The 27,659-nt window shown below is 37.9% G+C and overlaps 4 protein-coding genes across 7 annotated transcripts; 2 read left to right on the top strand and 2 right to left on the bottom strand.

Annotated features, from left to right (window-relative positions):
• Window positions 1-4,875: 4,875 nt before the first annotated feature.
• On the bottom strand, window positions 4,876-8,057 carry SYP31 (syntaxin of plants 31). Its single transcript, XM_008235510.3, has 6 exons — window positions 7,324-8,057; window positions 6,532-6,782; window positions 6,291-6,436; window positions 6,118-6,156; window positions 5,367-5,564; window positions 4,876-5,248 (listed from the first exon to the last, which is right to left on the bottom strand). The coding sequence occupies exons 1-6, from the start codon at window positions 7,541-7,543 to the stop codon at window positions 5,089-5,091; spliced, it is 1,014 nt and encodes a 337-aa protein (XP_008233732.1). The 5' UTR covers window positions 7,544-8,057; the 3' UTR covers window positions 4,876-5,088.
• Window positions 8,058-13,642: 5,585 nt separating this feature from the next.
• On the top strand, window positions 13,643-15,406 carry LOC103332756 (nematode resistance protein-like HSPRO2). The gene has a single exon (XM_008235509.3). The coding sequence runs from the start codon at window positions 13,739-13,741 to the stop codon at window positions 15,179-15,181; it is 1,443 nt and encodes a 480-aa protein (XP_008233731.2). The 5' UTR covers window positions 13,643-13,738; the 3' UTR covers window positions 15,182-15,406.
• A 700-nt stretch (window positions 15,407-16,106) lies between these two features.
• Window positions 16,107-19,117, top strand: LOC103332755 (uncharacterized). Of its 4 annotated transcripts, none has more exons than XM_089053658.1 (3): window positions 16,107-16,247; window positions 16,648-18,316; window positions 18,637-19,117. In XM_089053658.1, the coding sequence occupies exons 2-3, from the start codon at window positions 16,902-16,904 to the stop codon at window positions 18,890-18,892; spliced, it is 1,671 nt and encodes a 556-aa protein (XP_088909784.1). In that variant the 5' UTR covers window positions 16,107-16,247; window positions 16,648-16,901; the 3' UTR covers window positions 18,893-19,117. The 4 variants fall into 4 exon arrangements, with proteins under 4 accessions (XP_088909784.1, XP_008233730.2, XP_016650080.2 ...); XM_008235508.3 differs by having other exon boundaries at window positions 16,234-16,549; XM_016794594.2 differs by lacking the exon at window positions 16,107-16,247 and adding an exon at window positions 16,266-16,401.
• A 241-nt stretch (window positions 19,118-19,358) lies between these two features.
• Window positions 19,359-22,951, bottom strand: EPC1 (Nucleotide-diphospho-sugar transferases superfamily protein). The gene is made up of 5 exons (XM_008235507.3): window positions 22,128-22,951; window positions 21,138-21,534; window positions 20,659-20,822; window positions 20,456-20,526; window positions 19,359-19,825 (listed from the first exon to the last, which is right to left on the bottom strand). The coding sequence occupies exons 1-5, from the start codon at window positions 22,322-22,324 to the stop codon at window positions 19,665-19,667; spliced, it is 990 nt and encodes a 329-aa protein (XP_008233729.2). The 5' UTR covers window positions 22,325-22,951; the 3' UTR covers window positions 19,359-19,664.
• Window positions 22,952-27,659: the final 4,708 nt, after the last annotated feature.

Raw genomic sequence — 27,659 nt, 5'->3', positions numbered from 1 at the left:
TTTAGTACTTTTCTCATTCACTTTATACCACATGTATTTTACTCGCACACAACTTAATATATTTAGTGTGTTCAATGTATACATATTAAGGTCTCGTTTGGTTTACATAATGAATTTGAGTGAAAATTATTTCTCATGAGAAAGTAACCGGAAGATATCACTTTATTTCATTTCATTTCCCATATTTATTTTAAATAGGAATTGAAAATAAAGTTTGTATAAATTTTCAATTATACCCATATTAAACTTTTTTTTAAAAAGAATGTATTTAATGATATATTGTAATTCTAAATTGTTAAAAATGACAAAATGGTCATGAAAAATGTTTATTTAATATTGACTCATTTTCCCAAACTTTTCCATAAAAAGAGAAAACAAAACCCAAGTTGGGAGGATGGCTTCACTTTTCCCCAACTCTTTACAATATATAGATTTATGTGTGAGTGGAATACACGTGGCATAAAGTGAATGGAAGAGGCAATAAGGAAAAAGTAAGAGAAAAGATAGCTCGCATTCCTCTTATTTAAGAAATAGAGAAGACAATTTAATTACCACAACACCATATTTATACTCTTCTCTCGATGTCTCAGTCTCTATGTTTCTATTAACTGTTGCATAAATCTTAGCTTCAATCAGTGTACTTACTGAGATTCATTTTTAGGGTTCACATGTTGCAAGCAAAATATTTATACCATGAACCGACAAATGTGCTGGTAATAAGTCCTAATTAAATTCAAATGCAAGGTGATTACAATCATTTTAGGGTTTGCTTAATCTCTTAAGAAAGCTCTAAGGGGCCCTCTGCAAGTCACTTGCTCAAGAGTAAAGAAGACTGAAAATTGTACTTATTTCTATTAAATTACACCTAATATTATTTAGTACGCAATCGTCCATCTCAGCGTTTCGTTTACTGTATATAACGTACCCTTATAACAAACTTCAATAAACTTTTGCAGATTGGTAACCATAATTTTCTTTTTTGAAATTGGTTTGAAGAGATTTGATTTTGATGATTGAAATATTTTGTCGAGAAAGTCTCGTTCTTTGAGAATTTGGTGAACTACTCTTTTAACATGCAGTCAAAAAGTTGGCAGAATCCAACCTTTTATTAGAGACTTTCATCTTCCTCTATCAATATCACAATTCATTAACGTCTTTTTTTCTTCTTCCTTTGTTTTTTTCTCCCTTCCTTATCATGAGATTAAATAATAAGCATGCTTAGTGGGTGGAGGGGCCTCCTCCTCACTTGGTTCCTCATCTTTACTTAGCTTTTCCATAATATGCTCCCTGTCTCCCTTTTCTCATCTGACTGATCTGACTCATAATTCATGTTAATTTACTTGCATGGCTCATTAATTTATTTTTTTAGCAACATTATCCTACCCTAATCCAATAGTGCCTATCAAATCAATTGCATGACCAAACTCACACATCTTTGCCATCTTATAGACTAAAAAGAGAATCATGAGGAGCTAATCCAGCTCTTGTTAACTTCTTGTTATCAAAGTAACCCTACCTTGTGTAGCTTTGCGAATACTAAAGCATATATATTGCACATCACGCGTGCCCAACAGTTCGAAAAGAAAAAAAACGTATTAATTTTGGGATTAGGGGAAGAATTAAGTTAATGATTAAAAAGGAGAGTTTAGTACACATCTGGTACAGTAAAGACAACTTTCAAAACAATGCCAGCTAGGACTTTATATATACTCACACTCGGCTCAGTGGGTATTTCATTCATTATTTGGTTGACTAGCATCCACACATGGAGAATATATACACTATTATTCCACGAATCTAGCACTGAATATATAACAACAAGATGGTGAATTGAAAAGGAAACCATTTTATCTCAAATCCAGGACAAATATCTAGATTCAACTTACCCTTTTGTTTAGTAATAGTTGTCTCGATTTGGTTAGAGAACGCCAGACAAGTTCAATTCACTAGTCATCCTGTTATAATGGTGAAGCTTTGTTGTGAATGTGCTGACCCGTTGAAAACAAGGATCAACACTAACGCACAAAGGAATCTTTTTTTTATCTTCTCGCATAATTCAAAATAAAAATATTAGGTCCAGCACTTATACAATCTTTGCAAATTGCACCCACCACTACATCTCTAATCATATCAGTATGACAATTTTGGGGGATGAAGTGGATGTTATTTGCCAAACTCATACGTAAGAGAAAGGGTCCAACCATACCATAATGATCAGAAGGAATTTATGGGGTTACCCCACAATAAAAGAATATTTCTTGAAATAAGACTGAAAAGGAAGAGATTGGATTTATTTGGCTTTTTTCCATATCAGCAAAAGCTTCTATTAGGATTTATTTCAGAATAGAAAAATATTTAAGCTCCAAGCTTTGCTCTTTATATCTTATTATTTTTGGTATTTTCCGTCACTTCTTTTTCCCTTCAGAATCTGTCTTATAGTTTACAAAGCATCCTAGGACATAATTTTTTAACCCCAAAAAAGGATCTTTAAAAAAAAAATTTGTACAAGATCCATTGCATTTCACATGTGTATATATATATATATATATACGCCAACCTTTTTAATACAATTACATCAATGGGAATTAATTATTAATTGTTAATGTAGGACCGAAAACTATTAATGCTGACTAAAACTTCCATCATTTCTAAACACATTTTAGAGTGCCTCACCGGGCCACACCACAAATCCATTGGTTTTATTTAAGAGTGCAACACACAACATTTTAATACAAAATCAATCATTGGTTTGGAATAATGCTAGATGTTTAATATTTCATTATGTTTAAGCTGCTACTCACACATTATGAGTGCTATTCTATATAAAATGTCTACAATAATAATAACAATTCCTCGAGGGAAAAGACATAGACGTTATAAGAAATTGGCTCATCTCATTCATGTAATATGTTTGGGAGTGCTTTTGGAAATGTTAAAAGCGCATCTGACAACATTTGATAGAAAAATTTAGAAGTGCTTATGGGTCATAAAAGTGCATTCTGATTCACAAGTGCTTTTCCACTAAGTATTTCGATTTCTTATGAAAATTTCAACGTATTTATAATAAAAGCGCTTATAAGCATAAGTACTTGCTAGAGAAAGTCACAAACTATCATTTATTAGAAGTAGGCGTGAAAATCTAGTAATCTTTGTTCTAATTTTCAGGTTAATTTAGATGAATAAATATTAATTATTAGGCCGACAATTTGTGCAAATAATTAGTGATGTTGGAACATTATTATACTTAATTACACATGTTTTTGTTAGATCATGATGATAATCATACACACTTACATACACACTAATCTTCTGCTCTGCGTAAACTTTGATTATGCTTATTTTATACTTGATTATTTCGTTTACCAACAAAAAGAAGATGATTAGTGAGCCTTTGGAAGCATATACTTTAATACCTATATAAAAGTTCCATACGAAACTCAACAATCCCATCTCAGTTATGCAACAAAATCAAGGAAAGATTTACATCAAACTAGGTTGGGGAAATCAAAGCAGACAAAGACATCAAAATGATTCCAAAAACTTCAAATCATAGTCAATAAGACCATCATGTCCTCTGCACTACAAGCAAAATCGATATTTTTCAGCCCTGAATATTTTTTTTTCTTTTTTGCACCACACTTGACACTACCATATTATGTATATTGTGTATGGTTTATCTCTATATGTCTGCCATGAATGAGCCTACTGCTGTTGTAGGCAGCTAGGCAATTAGGTCCACGAGTGTCAAATTCCACAGTTCATGTGTTAGTTTTTGCATGAGTCTTTTCAATGGGCACCTTCCACCACCTACCAAATCTCAATATATCGCGGCCTTCCAGACTTGACGACTTGATTGTTGGACTTGTGTCTGCCATTAATGGCTCCGTTGGTTTTGCAACTAACGCTCGCCGAAAATGCGCAGCAACAACTCACTTACCTCTGTCCTTTTTCTAGTTTTCTCTCTCTTCATTTGTTAGGCTGTAACTTCTGTTACTGTTCTTACTTCAGAAAAAAAAAACGCAATCAAAGTCTCAAAAAGAAGCAAAGGATTCACTAGTGTAGTGTAATGGTTTGAAGCAATTGCTTCTTTAAAAGGGTTCTGAGTTCGAGTTCTAACATTCATGTAATGTGTGTGAATTTAGTATTATATCGTCTCTCTTAATAAGAAAGGTCTTCAAAAAAAAATTATTCTCAAAGAGAAGTTCTTATAATATAGTATTTAAAAAAAAAAGAGGAAGAATCATTTCATTAGAACAACATTCAATTAAAAAGAGACGGATAGATGCATTAAACCTTTGGAAATGTAACCGCCCATTGAGACATACGTTACTATAATAGAGTTTTATAAGTGATTTTTTGGAAATGTAATCGCCCATTGAGACATATGTTACTATAATAGAGTTTTATAAGTGATTTGTAGTTCAAGTGATTAAAATCGTTCATAAATTGTTAAAAGGACCCAACTCTCAATTCTAATAGTTAACAGGTTAAGATTCAAATTGGGTAAACCCGTGAGTTTGCTAGGTGGGGAGGACTTGACTTGGACGAAAGCTAGACCATTGCTGAAGGTCATCGCTTCGCAGTGCAGCTAGTACCTAGCAACCCTTTTGACTATGGGGGAATTAAAGTTGCACATCCAACACCAAATTTTCAAGGATTTGGTAGAGAAGGATCTATCAATACAGCGAGTTCATCAATCTTAGTCGCATGTCAAGGGTTAGGTTGGTGGGCCAAAGTTAAGATTTAACCAATTCTTAATTTTGGTCCATTTTTCTTCTTTCCGATCTTCTTAGTTTAATCACACTCGCAAAGTTCAAATCACTTGTGCTTGTATATGCGCGTGTATTCCGGGCCAATTGGGGAAAGCAGAGCAAAGAAGACAACCAGAGCTTCATATCAATTTATCACGCAGGCAAACATACGCATGCTATAAAGAATGCTAATACTTGAGAACTGAAAAATGGGCATGCCCATTAAATATACAGAACAAAGAACCCTTTTCTACTTTCAATGATCAGCTTTGGGGAGGAAGAAGCCTGAATACACCATGCAGCAAGAATTCTACTGCTGGGTTTTCGATACCAAAATTTAAGCCACAAAGAAGATGAAGACAATCAAGAAAAATACCAAAATGGCAAATATCTTGATTATAAGCCACCTATTTGATGATATTCGGTTGAGATTCCTTAGTAAAGCGTTGTGTGCTCCCTCAACATTTGCCAGTGATTCTTCCATGTTGTCATCAATCCTGCTCACGACAACCAGCTTAGTAAAAGTGCATCCAGTATTCTATGATCCAACTTTCATCACACTAAGAGACTGAATAATAAAACATCACAAATTTACAAGCAGCAAAAAGAGAAAACCTGATAGCCAGTTCCCCTTGCTGTGCAACCATTGTAGCCAAATGTGTAAAGATGCCACTCAATTCGGAAATTGTAGATTCTACATTGTGTAGAGCAACAGCCCGGCTTTGTGTATAATTTTCTTGCCTTGGAACTACCTGCTGTAACATGGACATTTCCATTTGCTGCGATGGAGGGTTATCCACAGCTAACCTTCGTCTGTCTTGGCAATGTTTAAAACAAGCAGTTATTTTCCATCAACATACATCTATATACAGATATCAGAAAACCAAATCATTTAACACCTTATTTCTGGCAACTAAATAAAATATATCATCAGACATGTACCAGCACTAAAACATTCAGAATGGATAAATGAAAATTGACAAGTGCATCATCTAGTTTTTGTTGAGGGCTGACAATATGAAATATGAGTTCGATTGTAATAGCTGCATTCCAGATAATCATCCAAGTTGATGAAGGCCCTATGCGGCCTTCTTAGATGCTTTCCGGAAGTAAAGCAGACAGTGGTGCACTTCTAATTAAAAGGAGGGTGGTTGAAAGTATTGGTTATGGCCTATGTAGCAGATACAAGCATTTCAGGCACGAATAAAAGATGAATAAAACTAATACTGAAAGAACGTGTGCTTGTCATATTTATGATTGGAAGTATGTGCACATATGCATGCATAGTGTATGCAGCAGGTATTTGTAGGGAAATGACAAAAGGAGATGAATAAGAAATTTCCATTTTCTTTTGGAGCTAACATACCTCAGTTGGCTGCCAGCTTGAACTTCATTTGATGGCAATCTGGTGTGAGAGAGAGAGATGAAACGATAAATAAATTACTGGTACATGAACAGTGGAAGGCCTAATATACTACTAATTGACAAACATCAGAACATAAACAGACTTAGTAGATCTCTTTAATACAAAATACTCACGGTGACGGTTGCAAATTTCCAGGTGCACTAGTTGTAGTTGACCAGGGAGCAGGTTCGGTCACACTTTTTGCAGGTTGCCGGAAAGGGTTATCTCTTGATGCATTTGTAGAAAATATCTGTTTCCTATTCTCGTGAGCCTTGATATTCTGAGGGGACAAAAAACGTAGAGTTGTAAGGAAACAACCAGAGACATGGCCAAAAAAGACTTTTACCAAATGTACAAATCAAAACAAGCACTGACCTCTGTTCTAGTGGTTAATACATCTTGGAGCTGTTTGGTAGCCCTCATAAGTTTGCTTTTCAAGTCATCACAGACGGCTGTTGAATGAACAACTTTGTCCTGGGAATAACTTCCATCAGCTATTTCCATGCTTTGAATGGTTTGCAAATCGGTAAGAGCCACATTCAGTGCTGTAATGTCATTCTTTACTAAAACAGTTAATTCCTGAATTTCCATTATCGGATCATCAAACATAGACGACCTCTTTGCCACTGCAGATTAACACATGGCAAGCACAAGCTTTAGGTCGACATAACCTCACCCACCCAATAAAATTCTGAGGAGAATTCGAACTCAGTAGGAAAAGTGAACTCACAAATTACAATACTACGTTTTGTGAGCAAAATTTTAGGCCATGCAATACAATCAGTTGGAAACGTAAGTAATAATCTGAACACAAGTATAAGAAATCATATGTGACGCTTATTTTCTCCAATCATCGTCAATTATCAGCAACAACAAAAATCAGTAAATCAATCAGTATTTCAGAACTCTAAAACAGCTCCTTAGCAATATCAAAGATTTAGCTTTCATATGGCTCTCGTACTGAAATGCTTGAACAAAGCTCAGCTGAACTGTTAACAGTTTAAAGTAAACAAATGCATCACATTCGAACTTCAATTTTGTAATTTTCCTACATTTTCGCAGCCACCAAACAGCTAGGCATAAATACACAAATACAAGCACATACGTATATAGAGCACGGAAGATTCAATTTTGGAAATGAAAAGGAGAGGAGCAAATGCAAAATACACTGGGTAAGCCTTGAGATCTTCTGAGAGGTTTCCTGTATCCCCAACCCGATTCGGGAAGCCTTCTTGTTGAATTCGGATCCAGAAGAGGCGGGTCCCGGAGGTTTGGACGGAGATGAGACATTCTGAGGTTGATGAACGGCTTTGATTCCTCCGATTTTCTGGAGGGTCTCCGAGAGTGATCGGAACTCCGAGGTCCGATCACGGTACGTGAAGGCCATTGGAAACGACAAGCCTCAGATGGAAAATGGTCGAGAGAGAGAGAGGGAGATATAGGTATTGGTTGTTCGTCGGTGGATGGATCACCTGCAAACCGGAGGTCAGCAGCAACAGATTGCTTGCTTCCTAGACCTTGGAGTTGGGTCCTCTGACGCTCTAGGCCCAATCAACTTCCGCCGTGACAGCCACAAATGCGTGAAATTGTGGCAATAATTTTAATATTGAAAATGAAATTGGTTTTTATATTTTCCTCTTTTGCATCTTCACATTTTCAAATTTCATACATGAATTTGAGTAGAAAATTTCGTCTTAATTAATGATTTAAAATTTGTAGTAGAGGTGGGTATTTTAGTTGGATAAACCTACTAATCCAAGTTCAATCTCCATCTTAGATGGGACTAAGATATCTTAGTTCAAACCCGATAATTTGCACAAAGATGAAGAAATCTTCAACTCGAACAGCAACCTGAAGAGTTTAAGGGTATTGAACGCGCATGTAAATGAGATGGACACTGTACTTTAATCAACTAATCTAACCTACATATGCAAAGAGTTTATATGTTTAGTCACTCAACATTATATCTTATCAAAATCATATCCTTTACAATTGTTGCTCAATCCCTCGAATAGCTATTGGGTTAAATTTTTGTGTCCAACATGTTCAAGTCACTATGAATTTGGGCAAATTTGAGTTTCCAACCAGCCCATGCTCATTCGACCAAAAAAGAAAAAGAAAAACCAGCCCATGCTCATACCTCCTCTTGGGTCAAGCCTAATTTGTTTTCACAAATGCATTATCCTATACGCCTGTACAGCCCAGTTTCAATCTCTCTTAGATCACAGCCATCGGATCCAAAAACAACAAGAAAGGAAACCGTCAGATCTAGGTCTTCACAAAAACCCAAACTCTCTCTCCCTCTCCTCCACCCTACTCTATAAATCTCACCATCAGCCATTTTCATCTTCTACACCGATGATGCCCGAGTCCTTATGTGTAAAGATGCTCACCTAATGCTCTTAACCTTAGTCATATCTTTTTTTCACTTGTTCTCTTCCTCAATAAAATTTTATCGCTTCTCATAAATAAATAAAAATAATAATATTCATAACATCCGAGCATACTCTGAAACATGTTGACCTTAAAATGGTTCAAAACAGCATGCTCTTATTTTATATCTAAAGCGGCTCTATAAGTAAAACCAAGCTCATGCATCCCATGTTGTCCTTAACAAATAAAACCACACCACACAAACATATCATTTCACATTCATATTCTTGTCCGAAACAAACATAATCTGATAAAAACTCATAAAGTAGGTTAAGCTGCTCCTTTCATGCCTCAATATTTCCCACGATTTGGTCCCCCTGGTTCCCTTGGGCCCGGACTTAACAAGATTTATTGAGTATTTTAATGTCCTTTTGACTTGCAAAAGAGAGGCAAAACGGTGGCAAGCCTTTGAGTCGTCGCACGTAATGTCTATCCACTAAAACATCAAACTATATACAGGGGAGGCACGCTGGTCTTTGTTTTTGTTTAATTTAATGTTTTTATTAGTCTGCATGACTGTTTCTGAGTGTATTAAAAGAGCCATGAACCTTAATTAGTGCTAATATTTTATAAACTTTCCAAACTTGTGGTGGGGTAGGTACGTACGTTTTGGTTTCTTCAAGTTATTATCTCCCACCACAACTGATGCGCATGTCTAATTAGGTTTGTTCACAAGTCATGCGTCATGACGCAAGAATGGCCGACGAAATTATGTTGAGGCAACAAAACTCATTCTTAACCAAATCATGTTTGTTCTCTTAATCTCGGATTTGAGTGATTGATTACGTTGGCCTCCCATTTCTCTAACCTCAGATGAGTTTGAGTAGTGCACGTACGGTGTACAAAATATAATGTTCTTCTCTTGTTTTTTTATTTTATATTTTTCGGGGATTTTTTTGTGGTTTGCTTCTAGTGCAGTGCACTATCTGTGATGATTGATGGATAAGAGAAGCACCTGGAGAGGAAAATGAAATGGCTTGTGACGAGGGTTTGGAATAAATTATTATTCCCGGGAAATATCATCCAAACACGGCAAGAACAGAACAAACATACATTTTGTTTTGTAATTGGGGGGCGGGAGATGCTTTGATTGGTTTTCAGCCATCAGTTTCAGATAATGATGTCGTATGGTAATTCCAATATTGATTTCAAAGCAAATATTCTTCTCATCCCGACGATCAAAATGGCTGCACGATCGGCTTAAAAAATGGCACGTAATTGAATGGTGGTCCGTTCTTCTTTTTGAGTTGATTTCTAACAGTGCTAACTATATAATGGTATGGGTAGAATTCAAGTCACAAAACGCGAACTCGGCCAAATTCATAGAACATTGGTGGACCTAATCTTATATTCCCGTTACGTTTGGTAGTCTAATCACTTGTTAAAAGAAGATCAGCACAAAAACAATAGAATAGGGTTGATCGACAATGGTTTATGAGTGGTTCATAACCATTCATATTTTGTAACACTTATTTATATATATTAAGAATTGACAGTCGTTCGTGTGCGTCATTATATATTATTCAAGCTAACTTTTGAAGTTTACCCTCAATTTATCCAAAAACATTTCACAATTTTCTTACCATCTTATTAATTTTTTTCTAACGCATTTTGTTTTATATCTGAAAAGATTTTTTCTATCTAAACCCTTTGTTTGTTTTTATTTATTTTTTTTTAAAAGGACATTTCCTCTTAAAAGCCGATGGTAAGAAAGTTGTGAAATGTTTTTGGATAAATTGAATACATTTAATAAGTAAACCAAAGTTAACGAATCAACAAGTGAGATAAAATCGTGGTGCGAACAGAGACTCAATAGCATATATCTGAAAAGATACCGATTCAATCCTATCAACAAGTGGATAAAATCGTGGGAAAAAGGCAAGAACAAGTTGGGGCCAATCTATGGCATCCGGTGCATGATAGCCAATAATGCCCCACTTTCTGCCTCAAAACATGCTTCCTTGCTAGGAAACCACTCCTAGCCCACAATTGACTTTTCTCCAAAGTCAAATAAAGCAACAGACGGCCTTTCTTCCCCGGTCAAGTTTAATAAAAATCCTTCAAAGAAAGAAAGAAAGAAATGGGGTTACATGCGTCCACGACTGTAACCAATCAATCAGTTCATACCTGGTTTTTGTTCATCCCCGTCAAATATTTATTTTCTCATTAAAAACGATTTAAAAATAAGTTGAGTGCAAAATAAAAAGTACCCAATTTTACTTTCTCAAAAAGAAAAGAAAATAAAAAATAAAGCACCAAACTTTTTTATTTGGATTGCTTTTGCTTTGATGAGTCGGCATACGAATATATCCATACTACCATACACCTGCACGATAATTTACGGCTAAGCCAACTAACTGTTACCATCCCAACTGTCTCTAACTCTCCAAATGTAACAGTGTTTGTGAAACATGGCAGCATCGTGGTGGCTTGTTAGGCACCACCGGCGGAACAGTGATAAGCCCACGTGTAAACGGGGACATGTGAAGTAGATGGCGCACGTGATGCGCACGCCACGTGTTGGGAGGTGGGGGCATGTCACATGGTACCCCGCGTGATTCGTTGGCCAGAAAAGGGACGCCGTGTTGGAGGGCACTTAGATCGAGTCCCTTGCTTCGGTTGGGCAATGGAAGGAAGACACGTGTGGCAGTTAAAGGCGGTGGGATTGGCGGATGTTTGTTGCGGTAAACGCGGGAGTGGATTGAGTCCAATCCTCCTCCAACAACAAAAACGAGTTTTTTGGTTTGGGGTTCGGACGCCAACGACGTCGTTTCGAAAGAAGGCGAGTGAGTTGAGTGGGTGACAACGAGGACTTAAAAAGTTAAAAGAAGAGGCTTCTTCTTATCCAAAGCCAACGGAACCTGTACAGCGAGCAGTGCAGTGCCCATAATTTGAATGGAATGGAACGATGAAATGAAATGGCCGCTTGGGTTTGGTTCGATTAAATTATTGTTGTTATTGTCTGTCCGTCTGTCATATGGATAATGTAAATGCGAATGTAAAAGTCCGCCCCCATTTTGCTGCTTTTGTGCAAATCTTGGAAGGCAACAATGTATGAAATAACAACTTTTATTGCAAAGATCTAGCATATAATAACAAATTGGTTTTGAATGTTTCGCTAAAAGATAAAGCTCCGAAAAATCACCTTTCTCGTAAATAACATTCCTAGCCTTTTGAATATATATAGTATGGCTGAGTGAAACAAAACACATTAAGAACCAATTTGGGGCCTTATCTAGTTGCGAGGGTATGAGAGCTTGCTCCACATTTACGGCTTCACTTTGACTATAGTCATTTTCGTCTCTTGGTTTAATTTTGACTCGCGTTTAAATTGTGTGTTGAAACTTTCATTATTTGATAAATACTACTTTACAAATTTCATACAAATTAATGAAAGACGAAATGACGAATACCTGTATTATCCATACTATCGAATGTTTTCCTGTACAATATTCGATTGAAATAGCAACAAACTTATTCAATTTATTCCTCAAAAACATAATTAGCACCCCAACAAACAATACATTCAAAAATCAGGCATCCGTTTTGCCCTCGTATACTTGGAAAGAGAATCGTGGCCTTTTGGACTTGAGCAGCAAGTAATTATAAAAACAAACCTATAAACCCAATCAAGTTGCCTTATTTTATCATTGCATATCCAATATCAATGAGCCTTCGATGGCTCAAACACAAGATGAAACATTTGCAAGCTGTACAATCCTATCCAAATAACAATACCCAGTTGGCATTACTTGTTTTTTTCTGTTTGAGAGTAGCTAGTTTGGCTTCAATCAAATCTTTGAGGAGCTGATTATGAGTTGAGTATTGTTTTCCCGTGATGGATAATCGTAGAAAATTAGTTGTAATTTTGTATCTTCCATGTACTAAAAAATGCCATGTTTCGGTCGTTTTCGTACCCTAAAATGCCTGGACAGATTTTTGAGTCTCCTAATTCTAACCCTAGTTTACCGACAATGCCATGCTTCATAACTCATGTCACCTTCTTTATATTTTGACCGATTGAGAATTATACACAAACCGTTAGCTTCTCTAAATAAAGAAACACAAAATTATAAAAATGAATAAGAACGGATTTGAGAAGGGACAAAACGTGGAAAACCCAAGAAGCATCCTAGGCAAGCACACCAATAATTTGTCATTAAAAATAAACTACGACAACTATTGACCGCTCAAATTTTAATAAAAATTAAACTTTTAGAATTTTTGGATATTTTGAATTTGTATTTTGTTTTATATATGTATACATAGATGCATGGTCTTATCGAAGAGGTTTGGTAAAGAAAATTATAAGATTAGGAGAAACTTTCTTCTCTCCTCATTTGAGAAAGTAAAATTCTATGATGCAACATCAAAATATACGTAATTTTATTGTCGTTGTCCCTACAATTCATGAAAATTATATTTCAATTTACCGGTTGATAAATCCGTGTGAGCTGTTTAAATAATATTTAATTGCGAGACATATCCAAATTCTGCCAACTTTTTAGGATACACATCCAAGCATCAATCAGAGAAAGAAAAAGAAGAAGATATATGTCACCGTAAATTAAGAATGTAATTATAATCATTGATAGATTAAGTAAAGGGATTATCTATATAATTAGGAAGCTGGCTTTAACGTTTTATTTCCGTAGAAAAAAGTAAAAAAGAAAAGTCAGATGGAATGGAAGGCGGTATAGAAGATGGTAGATGGATGTGCTTGGTTGACCGCGGTCAAACTTCAATGGCTCTACTATTTAAGATTCCATTTCAAACAAAGGCAGTTTCCTACTTACGAAGCTACGTACAGTACATATACGACACGCCGTATTGATAACAGGCTAGTCGTTAGGTGATATGGATAAGCTTTGTGTGTCCATAAACTTCTATTATATAAAAATGAAAAGAAAGGAAAAATAACGTTTCTTTTTTTGAAAAAAATTTAATTTTTTTCAAAACCACGACTTTCAAATTCCTCGCTCTTCATGCCTATATTCCACACGCCTTTTCTTCTTTTTGAAATTTCCGTTGCCCTATAAATACCCCTCTCTCTCTTCCTTCCTTTGTTCAAAATATAAACAAAATCCAATTCACAAAGAAAACAGCCCTTATTCAAATTCAGTCATCATTTCATTTCTCTGCTAAAAACATGGTTGATTTGGATTGGAAAGCCAAGATGGTCTCCTCTGACATACCCAGTAAATCCCCAAAGCTCTCCAACAAGCTCCACGTTTCGATACCCGGTTCGTTTCGCGCCGCACAAGTCCAAACTGATATTTCGGAGGCTTCCGAAATGGCTTGCTCCACTTACGAGCACTACCTTCGCCTCCCGGAGCTCCGAAACCTCTGGAACTCCAACGACTTCCCGTGCTGGAGAAACGAGTCCGTTCTAAAACCGGCCTTGCAAGCTCTCGAAATTTCGTTCCGGTTCATCTCGACCGTTTTGTCCGACCCGAGACCGTATTCGAACCGGCGCGAGTGGAAGCGCCGGCTGGACTCGCTCACCACCAGCCAGATACAACTCATCGCGATGCTGATCGAGGACGACGAAGAAGACAGCGAGACACGTGGAGCCGCTCCCATCGTCGATCTGAGCACGTCGTACGGCGAGCTCGCTCGGAACGGGAGCTTAGCCGAGGTGTGGAGTTCGGGTGAGACGACGGTGGTGAGCCGCACCAGCGAGGCCAGCTTGCTTCCGCGGCTCGCCACGTGGCAGAAATCCGAAGGCATGGCGCAGAAGATCTTGTACTCGATCGAATGCGAGATGAGGAGCTGTCCGTACACGCTAGGTTTGGGAGAGCCGAACCTAGCCGGAAAGCCGAACCTGGATTACGACGCCGTTTGCAGGCCGAGCGAGCTGCATTCGCTGAAGAAGAGCCCGTACGATCACATCGACAACTACGAGAACCAGACGGTGTACACCACGCACCAGGTCCTCGAGTCGTGGGTGTTCGTCTGCCAGGAGCTTCTCAAGCGCGTTACGAGCCGAATCGAGGCGAGAGACTTCGAAAAAGCCGCCAGTGATTGTTACCTGATCGAACGGATATGGAAGCTTCTGGCGGAGATCGAAGATCTCCACCTTCTAATGGACCCGGACGATTTTCTGAGGCTGAAGAACCAGCTCAGCATCAAGACGGTGGACGATACGGAGTCGTTTTGCTTCAGATCGAAGGGGCTGGTGGACGTGACGAAGCTTTGTAAGGAGTTGAGGCACAGGGTGCCGTACATCTTGGATGTTGAGGTGGACCCCAAGGGTGGGCCCAGGATTCAGGAGGCGGCGATGAGGTTGTATTCGGAGAAGAAGATCGGGTCAGATTCGGACTCGGAGAAGATCCACGTGCTGCAGGCGCTTCAGGCGATTGAGTCGGCGCTGAAGCGGTTCTACTACGCGTACAAACAGGTGCTGGTGGTTTTGATGGGTAGCTTGGAAGCGAAGGGGAACCGAGTCGTGGTGAGTACGGAGATATGTGACTCACTGAGTCAGATATTCTTGGAGCCGACTTATTTTCCGAGTTTGGACGCGGCGAAGACGTTTTTGGGCGACAGTTTGAATCACGAACATGGAGGAGGAGGAGTCAGGAGGAAGCAGTGAGTACTGTTTGGCGCGTTGACTGGTTGGGTTAGGAGGTTGACTGGGTCTCCTCTTCTTAAATTGTGTGTGACGGAGACTTATAATTAAGAGATAAATTTTTTTGTACTTGTTATTTTGAATGTTTCCCTGGTGAATTTTTGTTATATGTTTGTAGGTCTTCATGTATGATTAAATCCTGTAAAATATTACCATTCTTATAAAATATTTAATTTGTTATTTATCCAAGGAGAATTGGAACAGCAGCACATGATTCTTTTCTCTTCCTCCTATGCTACATAACTGGACTTGATTGGTTCTCATGGTTCAACTTGTGGTCTGATTACGGAGAAAGGAATGCTTCTAGAGAGGAGCTGGTTCAAGGGAAACTTGAGCGCTCATATGCAAGCTCCAGGCCTGATATCCGAGAAGCACTTGTGTGAAACGAGAATATCATTGTTTTGTTAGCGGCGCATGAGTCTCCAGCAGTTAAGGGCTGCCAATGTGCTGTGTTGGGCTATGTTATCCGAACCCAGGCTTTTATCTCACCATTGTTTGTGAATTGGGCTCTCAAAAAGAAAATGGAACTTTCTAAACTAATGGGAGGAGAGAGAGAGAGAGGGAGAGTTCTCCTCAACAACATTCCACCTGCACAGTTACACGTGTCGATAGAAATAGACGACAGGTGTGTGAGCGAGTCCGCCAAGTGTCAACTTCAATAGTAATAGGAGAAAAAGGCGGTTCGTAGTTCGCATGTGACTCGGTACTACAACGACGTAGTAGTCCCACGATTTCAGAAACCTTAATCGTTGCGAACAAAATCTGATTTTATTTACCAAGCGAAAGAGAATTTGATTTTCTTTGTGATTAATACAATACAAATGGGGGTCTAGTGGACAGACGGTCCAATGGGGTCAAGTAGGAAGGCGAATTCATACACGGAAAGAAGTATAATTAGCGGAAGAAATGCTAATCGTGGCAGTGGATCGGTAGCATTTCTCCACGTGTGGTGCAAGTATCTCACCTGAAAATACCAAAACCGAAAATTTCTACCATTCTACGGCCTACAAACAAGCAAAGACCCTGAAAGGTTCTTATTCTTAACTTGCGTTGTATCTTTTTGCTCTGTCTCATTACAGTTTTCAAATTCGGGTCTCTCTCTCAATTTCCGGAGAAAGAGAATAACTCCAAATTTCAGCTGAATATTCTCTCCTCCATGGTAAAGGACTTTGTCACGTAAAATGGTGAGGGTGGGAACCCATTCAAGCCATGGTCATCAGCAATGCAGATCATTTCATGATTTCACACTTTTTTTTTTTTTATCCGATCACTCTCCTCTCTTTTTAGAAACAAAAGGGTTTTGTTTTGCAAAGATTTGAGGCGGTGGGTTGGGTGAGATATTGTCATGTATATATATGTCTTTATATGTATGGATTGGAGATTATGAATTTTTTACTGATTAAACGTGTTTGCCTTTTTACCCATTTCAGGTTGGATTGAAAGGGACTTCTAGAACCCAGTTAGTCTTTTGCTGCATCCAAAATCCAAAAACTTTGCAGTCCTTCGTATGAATATGATATGACACCCTTCTAGACTTTTTAGGCGCACGGGATTCGTGGGAGTGACTGCTTTTTCTCTATTCTACTCTTTATTTTCTTCAATTGTCAGTTGCTGCATCTGTGCCTCTGTTTTTGGGTTTTCTCTGTTTCTCATCGTGTAGCTTTTTTAGGGTTGATTATTAGATATGGGATCCGGGGTCGTTCATTGTTCTAAGAGTTTGGAAAGCATACTTCAGGTTTCAGTACCGCATCCACTTTTTTCTTCTTCTTCGAAATCATCGCATTCAATTTCTTTTCCTTCGCTGACAAAACCCAGTGGAAGCAGTGGAGCTTTGGCTGATGGGTTCGTTCATCGTTTGGTCTCTTCTGGGTCGAGTAGTTTGAAAGGTCGTAACTCGAAGCAACGTTGTAGGGCCAATTTTGATGATTTCTCCTACGAAGAATTATCGAAGCAGATTGAAGATTTGGCACAAAATTTCAACCTTTCTGAAGAAGATGATGAGGAAAGTGAAGAGGAACCACCTTTGGTTGTATCGAAAATCTCGAAAACGTCTCCGGTTTCCATGTTCCCAGAAGGTGAAAACAGCAAATCTAATGGCTTTTCATTGCAATCTTCGAGCTTGAAGCTCAATGCTTTAGAACCTTCTCTTCTTGGTATTCATCCAGAGCCACCAGACTGGCCAGAAAGAAATGAAATTGTTAGAGCCACCATTGAAAGAAAGGCCAACAGCCTTGAGTTTCCTATGTCTCTTAGGCTAATAAAGAAGAAGCATCGCCAATGGGAAGGGAGCCCCAGAGGAGAAGCAGGGGAGTTTACTTCTTGCTCTTTGAACAAGGCATTCTCTTCCATGGTGTTCATCGTACGCGAGCTTCATAGCAGCGCTTTAAGTATAAGGGAAAGTCTTTACTCTGAAGACTTGCAAGAGATCGTAGCTAAGGTGCAGAAGAGAGAAATGAACATGTCATTTGTGTGGTTGTTTCAGCAGGTTTTCTCGAAATCACCGACTCTCATGGTCTATGTGATGGTCTTGCTAGCAAATTTCTCAGTGTACTCGATGAATAATAATGCTGCTGTTGCAGCTATACCTTTGCCAGTTATCACCGAGATTTTGACTGTGACTGAGAAAAAGGAACAGCCCAATTCAAAATCCCATGATGCTTCCGAAGTCGACATATTTTCTGTGACTGATTCTAATGGAGTTGTGAAAAGGAGCTCGAATGAAGGCGTAAATGGTGGTGGTGGTGACAAAGTGAGCCCGATAAGTTCAATCAAGAATGCCATTGTTGATCCTGAAAAGATGTATGGTATTTCGTTGTTCAATCATGAGGAGTTCACAACCGAGGAGGAGGTGAAATTGTGGAACTCTGTGGTGGAGGAAGCTTCAAGGATGCAAGCAGAATTGAGGGATGAGGCCCTTGATCATGAAACCCTGCAACAATTTGTGTCGCCGGTGACGGTGAATGTCGAACCAGATTATTATGACGAATACTTTAGAACTGATGTTTTGTACCAGATAGGTTTAGCTAAGGAGCCAGATAATGCACTCCTACTCTCCAACTATGCACAGTTCCTCTATGTCGTGATGCGTGATCATGATAGGTGAGTATCATATTATCTTCTCCAATATGCTTACTGTTTACACTAATTCATATTTGTTTGTTGCCTTGTTTGCTTGTCTGAATCTAACTTTTACCAAGGAAATAAACCTAACCCATCATTTTGGTGAAGATGAGTAACACTAGCCAGCCATAGATGTTTAGGAATAATACATGTCCTTGTTTTGCAAGGTTGGACCATGGAGGAATTAATAGATGACTTAGATTTGGTTCTGTTTTCCGATATGAAAGCTATGGCAAGTGTCTGATGAGAGGACTTAATTATGTGGTCCAGTGTGTGATCTGTGTTTTTTGGGTTTGCAGGGCTGAGCAGTGCTTCAGGCGCGCCGTGCAAGGGGAGAAACCAGATGCCGAGGCCGTGAGTCGATATGCAGACTTCTTGTGGATAGTAAGGAAAGACCTCTGGGGTGCAGAAGAGAGATACCAGCAAGCAATGGCAACTGAACCCTGCAACCCCTACTATGCCTCCAAGTATGCCAACTTCCTCTGGAGCACTGGCGGCGAAGACACCTGCTTCCCCCTCGATACATCCTATGATAACTACAACCAAGTTTTGTAATTTGATAAATAAGTATGAGCTACCATTACCATCCGGCAGTGCCAGGGACGTGTTACTGCTCCAATTAAATTAAGTATCTATAGGAAAGAATTTGACCAAGAATGTAAATAAAAACCTGTCATTCTCATTCTAGACCAGATTGACTGCAGAGTTATAGCATATACCTAGTTTTGTACTCCAGTTTGATCGCAATAAGAAATGAGTTTGACATTGAGTTTTGACCAAGTTTCGGTTGTCTTTTTTTGCTTCTCTGTGTTTTTTTCAAGGAAATCAATTCAATTCCAAAAGATTGATTTACTTTATAGCGTCTAGTCCAAATTGAAATTCAAAAATATTACCATTAATTATCTGTTACCTACCAACATACACGATCATCTCCATATGAAGAAAAAAAAGTTACAAGGCCAAATCATATAAGGAGATTCAAAATAGAATCATCCGGACTGGAGGTATAATTTCTGGAATGTGGTAAATTCCTTGCGTGTCATTTAACCATAGATGCCAAAAACACAACACCGTACGTTTCTACAACCACCTGATACTAGATTTGGAAAAGACCTATCTCATTACTCATATAGCAACTGCCTGCCTCGTGTTACAAGGTAAGAATACAAGAAAATAAATCTATATATGGGCGTGCTAAATTAGTTGCTGTCACAAAATGGCATACATTTCCTAGAATCCAATATTATACAACTCAGGAACAAAGAAGTACCAGAATAACTCTAACAGGACTGAAGCAATTTGATTGATGGAAATGTAAGCTCCGGAATCACCAAAACCAGATGTTGCGACTGTCAACAGCCTTCACAGACGTCGGTACCAATGGCATTCGTCCAAACTCAGCAACAAATCTGTCGATGCAGTGGGTTCTTTTTTCACTGTGACCTCCTAAGCTACTGATTCCAGTTGAACCAATCTCAAATATCTTACCTGAAGAAAAGCACAGCAATACATAAGTACCAGAAAAGAAAATAACTGAGACAGAATAATGCGGTAGTGTATTGCAAAGCACTTCCTGATATACATCAAGCAAGGTGACAATTTGCTTTGGTTACAATGTTTACGAAAGTAAAAGGCTATGGGAGCAAGAGTTTGCCTTCCTCCCCAAAATCACAAGAGAAATTTATGGCATTTCCATCATTGTTATATTACTATTGGTGAAAGCTGTAGTTCACATATAAATGTTTATATTGGACTCAATTTAGCAGGGGTGTCCTTGACCAAGGCACTTAGAAGTTATAACAGGTATCATCTCAACATTTAAATGCTCTGAACCGTCATTCTAAGTTTCATCATTCCTGCTGCATTATTCAATTAAAACTTTATTTATGATCCAGAACTCATTATGGCTTGTCTGCAACTCTTGTAACATCTTTCAGTAGAAACAAAAAGTTATTTTTTTAAATCTCATTTCAATCTTATTCAGATTATAAGGACCCATAAATAAGCAAAATACCCATTCATTGCATGGCATATAATAAAACTACAATGCCGAACACAAAGATGCAAGGAAACAAAATTAAAACCAAGTATGTAAATTAGCATAGGATATGTGATTACCTTTCACCCACATTGGAGGAGCACCAGTTGCATTTGCTACGAGAAAAGACATCGCAATGTCTTCACAGTTCCTGGTGAAATCCAACCCAATATTGAGTTCTTTTGTACATTTATAAAACAAACATATGCACACAAACACAGCTCAATCGATGAATGCACAAAAACAAAGGTAAGCGACAAATGAACAAAGAAATAGTGAAAACCTGTTCTTGGTTATAAATTCTCTGATTGATGCTGGCATTTCATTTGTGTACAGACTTAGGTACTTTTTGTGGAAGAAGGCTGCCTTAGACAGTACCATACTGTATGAACCAGTCCACCAAACTGACCACCATCCACCATAAATGTAGCGATTCTTATCACCTTTCTGCACAGAGAGCATATTTTTATAAGACAGCTGACCAAGTGTGCCATAAAGAGTTTTCAACATTATGAATAAGAAATGAGTTTTCTTCACTAAATGGTAATGGTCTTGTTGTAAAGGTTGTCTAGCCTAAAAAGTATAATTTCGAGCTTAAATGGATCAATAAGAACTTGAAACATAAAACATAAATTAAGAACAATATTCCAACCAAGAAGCTTGAAGTATAGGGAAGACGGCAAGAACTCTGGTAATACTATCTCTACATGTGGACAAAATTTTAGAATAACTATTGCAGCAACAGGAGAAAATGAGACATACAGTCGGATCAACCCAGTGCATGCGAGGCACGAATCCAACCATCGTATCTGATGCACTTTGCCAAACATCGAAAGCAAATTCTACTGAAGGGCAAGGGAATATAACATCATCGTCAATTGAGAAAATGGCATCTGTTCTCAGATCCTTAATTTCTTTAAATCTGTTGTTCAAGCTGTCTTCGGTATTGATATCAAATTTCAGTTCAACTTGTCGCCCATCTCTAGTATTCAATTGTACAATGTGGTATAGAAATTTTCTCAGAGAATCTGAAGGAGGACTTGGCTCACTCCACACAATATGTATCGAATCAAGCCGAGGGCATCTAGAATAGTGAGAAATTGACTGCTTCAAAAGATCATATCTCTTCCAAGTGTTCATTACAATAGAATATCCTTTCCTGCATAGAGGTTGCACATTTCATTTCAGCATGAATACACAGCAACTGGTATCTCCAAGTAAGTAACAATACGCCAATCAATAGCATCCAGCAAATGATAATCTCTGTAAACACATTAAAAACAGTCTAAGAGTGTAAAATTTAGAGACGCATATGAGGGCAATACAGAGCCAACACTATCTTCCCAATCTTTCAATAGCTAATTTTCAGTTTCCATCGGAGTCATACCTGTTCCTAAGAATGATCTGATATGGAAATATTCTCAACAATCGAAAATTAGATTCATCAATTCATTTATCTCCATTAGACCATATAACAACTCAATTTCATCTTATATACTCCAAATCCAACAAGTTCTAGAGAAGTTTGGGATTTTATTGAATCTTTCCTAAAAAAAAAGTCGAAAAGAAAAATAAGTTTATTCACCAAACATCAAATATAAACCCCGAGCTTAATTATTTTCCAAAAAAAGAATAACTATCAGTGTGATGTGCAAGTGGATAGCTGCCTAATCCGATACTTAAATCTATAATTAGCGACTAACGCGGGAAGGATATGTGGAGCTGTGGAAATATCTAAACAACAGTACGAACCGTGAATCAGAGAACCGCTCCAGAGCAGCAGTGTGATTGGTCCATCCCATGAAGTCCGAAGCTCGGCTGGCGAGCGCGATGAGCGTGAAACCGATACAACAGCAGAGCAGAAGCTTGATCTTCATGGATCCAACGGTCGAGATCAACGCCTGCCGCAGCCTCTGTACCGTTCGACGGTTCCACAAGCTCCCTCTCATCACCGCGTGGCTTGGCGAACTCGGCTGTCGCGAGCTCGCGCGCCAAGCCCAACCCGATTTGCTTGCCCGAGTAAGAAAGAGTGTTTCAAGCACGAGTTTCGAACTCAGTCTCCGCCCTTCTGCAACTTCTCATTAATTAAAATCTCCCCGTTTTTGTGACTCGCCGGCAGAGATAGAGAGATTGTTATGGTGCGACGCGGGTGTAAGTACTATGGGGCAAAGCCCGTGCGACGACGAGAGATGGACGGCTGTGATGAGATTAAAGTTGGAGACGAGTAGCTGGTGCCGTTGATCTTATCATCCGCGCTCTAATTGACGTCGAAGCAACGTCCGTACTCACATTTTGGTCTCAGATCGGAGGGGCCGATGGGAGATAACTTGTTGTTTAGGCTCCTGTGAGGGGGCCGGAGGTCGGTTAGGGTGTGAGGTGGTAGACGGAAAGTTTGGTGCAAATGAACGTGTACGACATCAAATAGGTTGGCGTAACGGATTGTGTTCAGGTGATTGCTTCTGATTGATGAAAAAAGAGACTACCATCTTTGAAGGGAAAAATATTTATCCTTTCCGGCCGTTAAAGTGGACTAGGAGAACGAACCTCTTTGTCAATTTTCAGTGGGCTTGACGACGTCGTTTCTCGTCTCTTTGGGGGTGGATCTGCATGTATGAGGATTTTTTATTTTTTATTTTTTTTGGGTAAATGAGGTAACTGTATAATGTTGTTAGGCAAAAGAAATAAAAAAAGAAGGTAGCTATATGATGTTACTATCATTGAGCCACAAGTTAGGTTTGAGTCTTTTCTTTTTCCTTTTACTTTTCCGTTTGTAAGAGTCAATGATCATACAGGGAATTAGCCTAATGTCAAAAGCATTGTACATTTGGAACCAAAACAAATCCGATATTCAACTACTACATTTGAACAACAATAAGATTGATCATGATCATCGTTGATGCCTTTAAAACCCACCTACCATACTGGTCAAATTAAACTCACATATGCGTGTCATTAATTCTAACGTGACAATAACCGATGTAGATGTCTAATTCTAATATGCCAATTCATGTATTATGTGGTTTCGATTGACCACATATATAAAAGCATATAAGTTTTTGAGAATTATATTACACGTGTCGGAGGAAATAAAACACTTGTGATCCAAAATTGACAAATGAACTCTTTCTGTTCTTTCTTGGACAAATGGCAATCAAATTGGATCGATGACTCAGTCAATTTTAATATTTTTCCTAAAACGGGCACCCGAAGTCCAAAGGGGCTTAATTCTTTGGAGTCAATGGAAGCAAAGGTTTCGTAATTCACTTTGGTTTTTGCACAGGTTACTGTCTAGATCTCAATTGATTTGTGAATATATAGGGACACTTTGCGCAACGCTAATGGACATCTCACTTTCAAACTTCACGCTGACCCAATTCCAATTCGTGATCGTCAAGGCCCATGAAAAGGACTTATTAAATTATGGTCCAAAGTCCAAACTCGTGCTATTTTTGTATCTAGTATCTCGGTTCAATCAACTACTTGGGCCTCGTAGCAACTTAAACTGCTTCCGATTAAAAACCTTCATTATTTAGCCCATAAATTAAAAATAAAAACTACTCTCATTTTTTTGGGAGTACAAGCTAAAGTGATAATCTCCAAACTTGCACATACTTACGATGGTGTCATAGAGATAGAAGTTTGAATTTAAAATCACTAATCTGTAGAATTAATGTCATTTTTCACTGAGCTAAACCTCATTGACCATGCAATACAAAAACTCGCTCTGGTTGAATTTAACACAAATTAGCTTCCTTGTTTACAAAGTGCACTAATCACACGTCCCCACATGCACAACAAATTAATATCGCATTCGTGGGATAAAAATTGAAAGTCCTTGTGTTTTTGTTTCTTATTTTCTAGAATTTGTCGGCTATACGATCGGTGCTGTTAATGTCATATGTCGTTGTCGTATGGCAGAAAATCTAATTTTCTTTGTGCAATTTGTTACGTCGAAGGCAACAAACTCACGAAGAAGCTAAAGAAGATTTGGTCAAATTTGTCGTCACCTTTCGTCAGTGCTATATACAGTAGGAGCACTCAATAATGCATTTTAAAAACATGAACAATGCGCATCACAAGAAGAAATTATGAAACTGGGCGGTGAAAGTCGGTTGTCTTTAATTGCATTATTGCTCCTGGGATTTTCTTTTTCTTCTTCTTGTGAGTCGGTAAATTAAATTTATCATGGGAAGAGAAAAGAGACAGAAAGCCTCATTGATATAGACATCACAGAGTACAGAGAACCAAGTACATAATGAAAAAAAGCGCACCTAATACATTCTCTTGCCAGTCCCAAGGATGGATTGCGGGCAATGAGCCAATTAATAATCAAATTAAATATCTACATACGGTTAGCGAAAATGCTGAAATAGCTAGGCCGGTAAAATATAAAATTTGACCGTGCATCCAAGTTACCTATGCTATACATTCTCTTAATGTCGCTTATATTAAAAAGTTAGACCTTTACAAATCTAGGGTTGGATGTGAAATTTCAATGGTCTCCTTTTGATAAATGAATATATCATTTATTTGGTTACCAAATATTTACCTCTCTTTCACACCTCCGGGAGATGTAAATGTCATTTTTCCTCAAAGAGGATAGATGTAAATTGAAGATGTTAAAAAACATGAAAGGAAGTGATTTTATATCAAGTTGAAGCAAAAATATATTTAATGTATTTTGGTAACTATCTCACTTTTTATATGTTTGGAGCCCACCATTTTTGCATTATCTATCGTCCTTTTCAGTATGCGTGACCCAACAAATGAAGATGATAAATGTCCATTTTTTTTAAAAAAATTCAGCCCAAATGCTATATTTGCATTCATTTGCACCTCACCACTTGAGCAACTTTGGGCAAGGTGTAAGTGTCCTTTACATCTCCCCTTACCCTTGCAATGGAGATGCTCTTAATTTTAATGTTGACTTGGTTCATGCATGCGTTTTATCCGTGTTAGTATAGATATTAAAAAAATAAAAAATTTAAAAAAAGTTATTGTAGGAGGGAGAGGAGGCCAAAGTTTATTTCTAAGGAAAAAAATTAATTATCTGCAAGTTTCTTTCCTTCATTTGCTAAGAACAACTAGGATATGTTTTTAAAAAAAAAATTAAAAAAATAAATGAGATAAAGTATGAGCAAAAGCAATTTTATCTCGGTTGATATTACCTGGGTTCAGATTTAAAGAGCATGCTTTGATTATAATGTCTGCCACAACGGGAGTCATTTAATCTGTTGCTTGCAGCCAAAGTTTAAGTTCACAATCATCATTATATTGAAGAGTTATTTCTTCTCTTGTCTTTGTATATATATTGATCCCAGTGGATTGGTTGCTAGATAACTCCAAAACTGGTTTAATTATTATTTTTTGCGTTAATCCCTCTGTGTTAATTTAATAAATTATCCTTGACCCTTGCTAATGTTTGTTTAATGGGGCCTGATAGAAGCTAATTACCTAACCACCTGTTCATCATATTTCATCCGAATATGACAGAGCATCTCACTTTTTGGTTGCAGCTTTTTAGAATTATTTTTCTGTTTCTAGGGTTTTAAATACTAATCCATCTGGTTTATTGTATATTTAAATGCAGCAAAATATAAAGACGACCTGGTCAAGCTTGCTCCAGGAACATCATGTGCTGCCAAATCAGCAACGAGCAAAGCAGTGGCCCTAATCCACCGGGCGGCTGCAGCTACCAAATTATTAGAATCAAATATGCGATAAGCGGTTTGTCACCACTTAATAAAAGATTAACAACCATAATATTTGTTTATGGTTTTAAGTTGGGAATAATTGTCTCTTGTGTGTGTGTGAGTGTTATCCCACATGGTCTTCATTTAAACAGAAATTACGATTTTCCAGCCACTAAGTATTTTAGGTTAGGTATGGCAATTTACAGGTTAAAACTTTTGCTCATATCAATTTGTGAGTCCACTTGTAAAGCTGACTAGCGACTACCATGGTGCCCATGTGGTCCAGATGGCTCCACGACCCCATTGTAGTTTTCCTTTAATAATTTTGATGCCGACTCAATATAATCATTTTATGATACAAGTAATATTGACGGAGGAAGAAATTTAAGATTTGAATGTAAAGATAAATACGACATAAAAACTCCAGACAAGTATTTAAGTTAAAAAAGAAATGATGGCGTGGCGGGCCAGGCCATCCAAAGAGTCCCAAGTTCTATGTGGCCTATAATTCTGAGCCAGAACAAAACGAGGGAACATTTATCTCATAAAGAATTGGAGATGATGAAATACAACAGCGACGTGAAACATTATTTATCATTATCCAGAAATGTCATTGCAATTACAGATAACTATACTATAGTCTATTACAAATGCATTGACAAATTTAATTAATATATGCATGAATAAAAAAAATCCTATGATTCCATTACAACCCTTGTTAATTGTTTTCTAAGCAAAGCGGCAGCTGTCGGCATACAGAACAGCTCGATCCTGCGAGTGTTATTTGCACATTGAAGACGTGATTGTTCATGGGATAGGCTATAAAATTCTCATAATCAACCAAAAAAGAATCAAACTCATCATCACAGGATAAATGATTGAAGGTTTCTTAACCACCTGCCACCTAGCAATTAGCATAAAGCTCAATTCATTAAAATCACTAGCCAAACATGATCAGCTCTGCTGGAGCAGACTTATCATTGATCATGGTCCAGTCCTAGTTAATTGAAATTTTTTGGTGAGATAGTCTAACCACATTATCCGTGCAATCACTTCGATAAGAAAGAAAGGCAATCCGACCGCATTACATGTGCGATCACTTCTCATGAAAAATAAAGATTCTCAATCTTGAAGTCCAACTCAACTCTACACTGGTCCAATAGAGTTGGTTGCATAATATTATAGCATCATAAAAAACCTTACATGTAGCGAGTGCATATTTATGATAGCGTCACAAAAAGGAAAAGAAAAACATACATGTAAGTTGTATCGGGCCCAAATCTCTTTTCCATGTACACAGTATGTAAGCTTTTTCCTCATCCAACGCACATTCTTCAGCTCGCTGGAACCAGAACTCATGAAATGGACCCATTTCTTTGTTTAGTTCTGTCTCATCTCAGCACTGTGGCGGATGTGATTGGACGGTGCACACTATGCAGTATTATCTCATACATTCGTGAACACAATCGCGCCACGTGGAAAATAGTGGAAAATAATTTATTTTCCTTACGTATGACCCATTTCTATGAAAATAATTGAAATGCCTAGAAAATGATTGGTCGGCCACATGACAATAAACTATAATCAAATT

This window comes from Prunus mume, linkage group LG5 (genome assembly GCF_029339155.1).
Source record: "Prunus mume cultivar Tortuosa linkage group LG5, ASM2933915v1, whole genome shotgun sequence".
NCBI classification, from domain to species: Eukaryota; Viridiplantae; Streptophyta; class Magnoliopsida; order Rosales; family Rosaceae; genus Prunus; species Prunus mume.
Note: the sequence above shows the minus strand (reverse complement) of the source record. Positions and strands in the feature narration are given on the sequence as shown.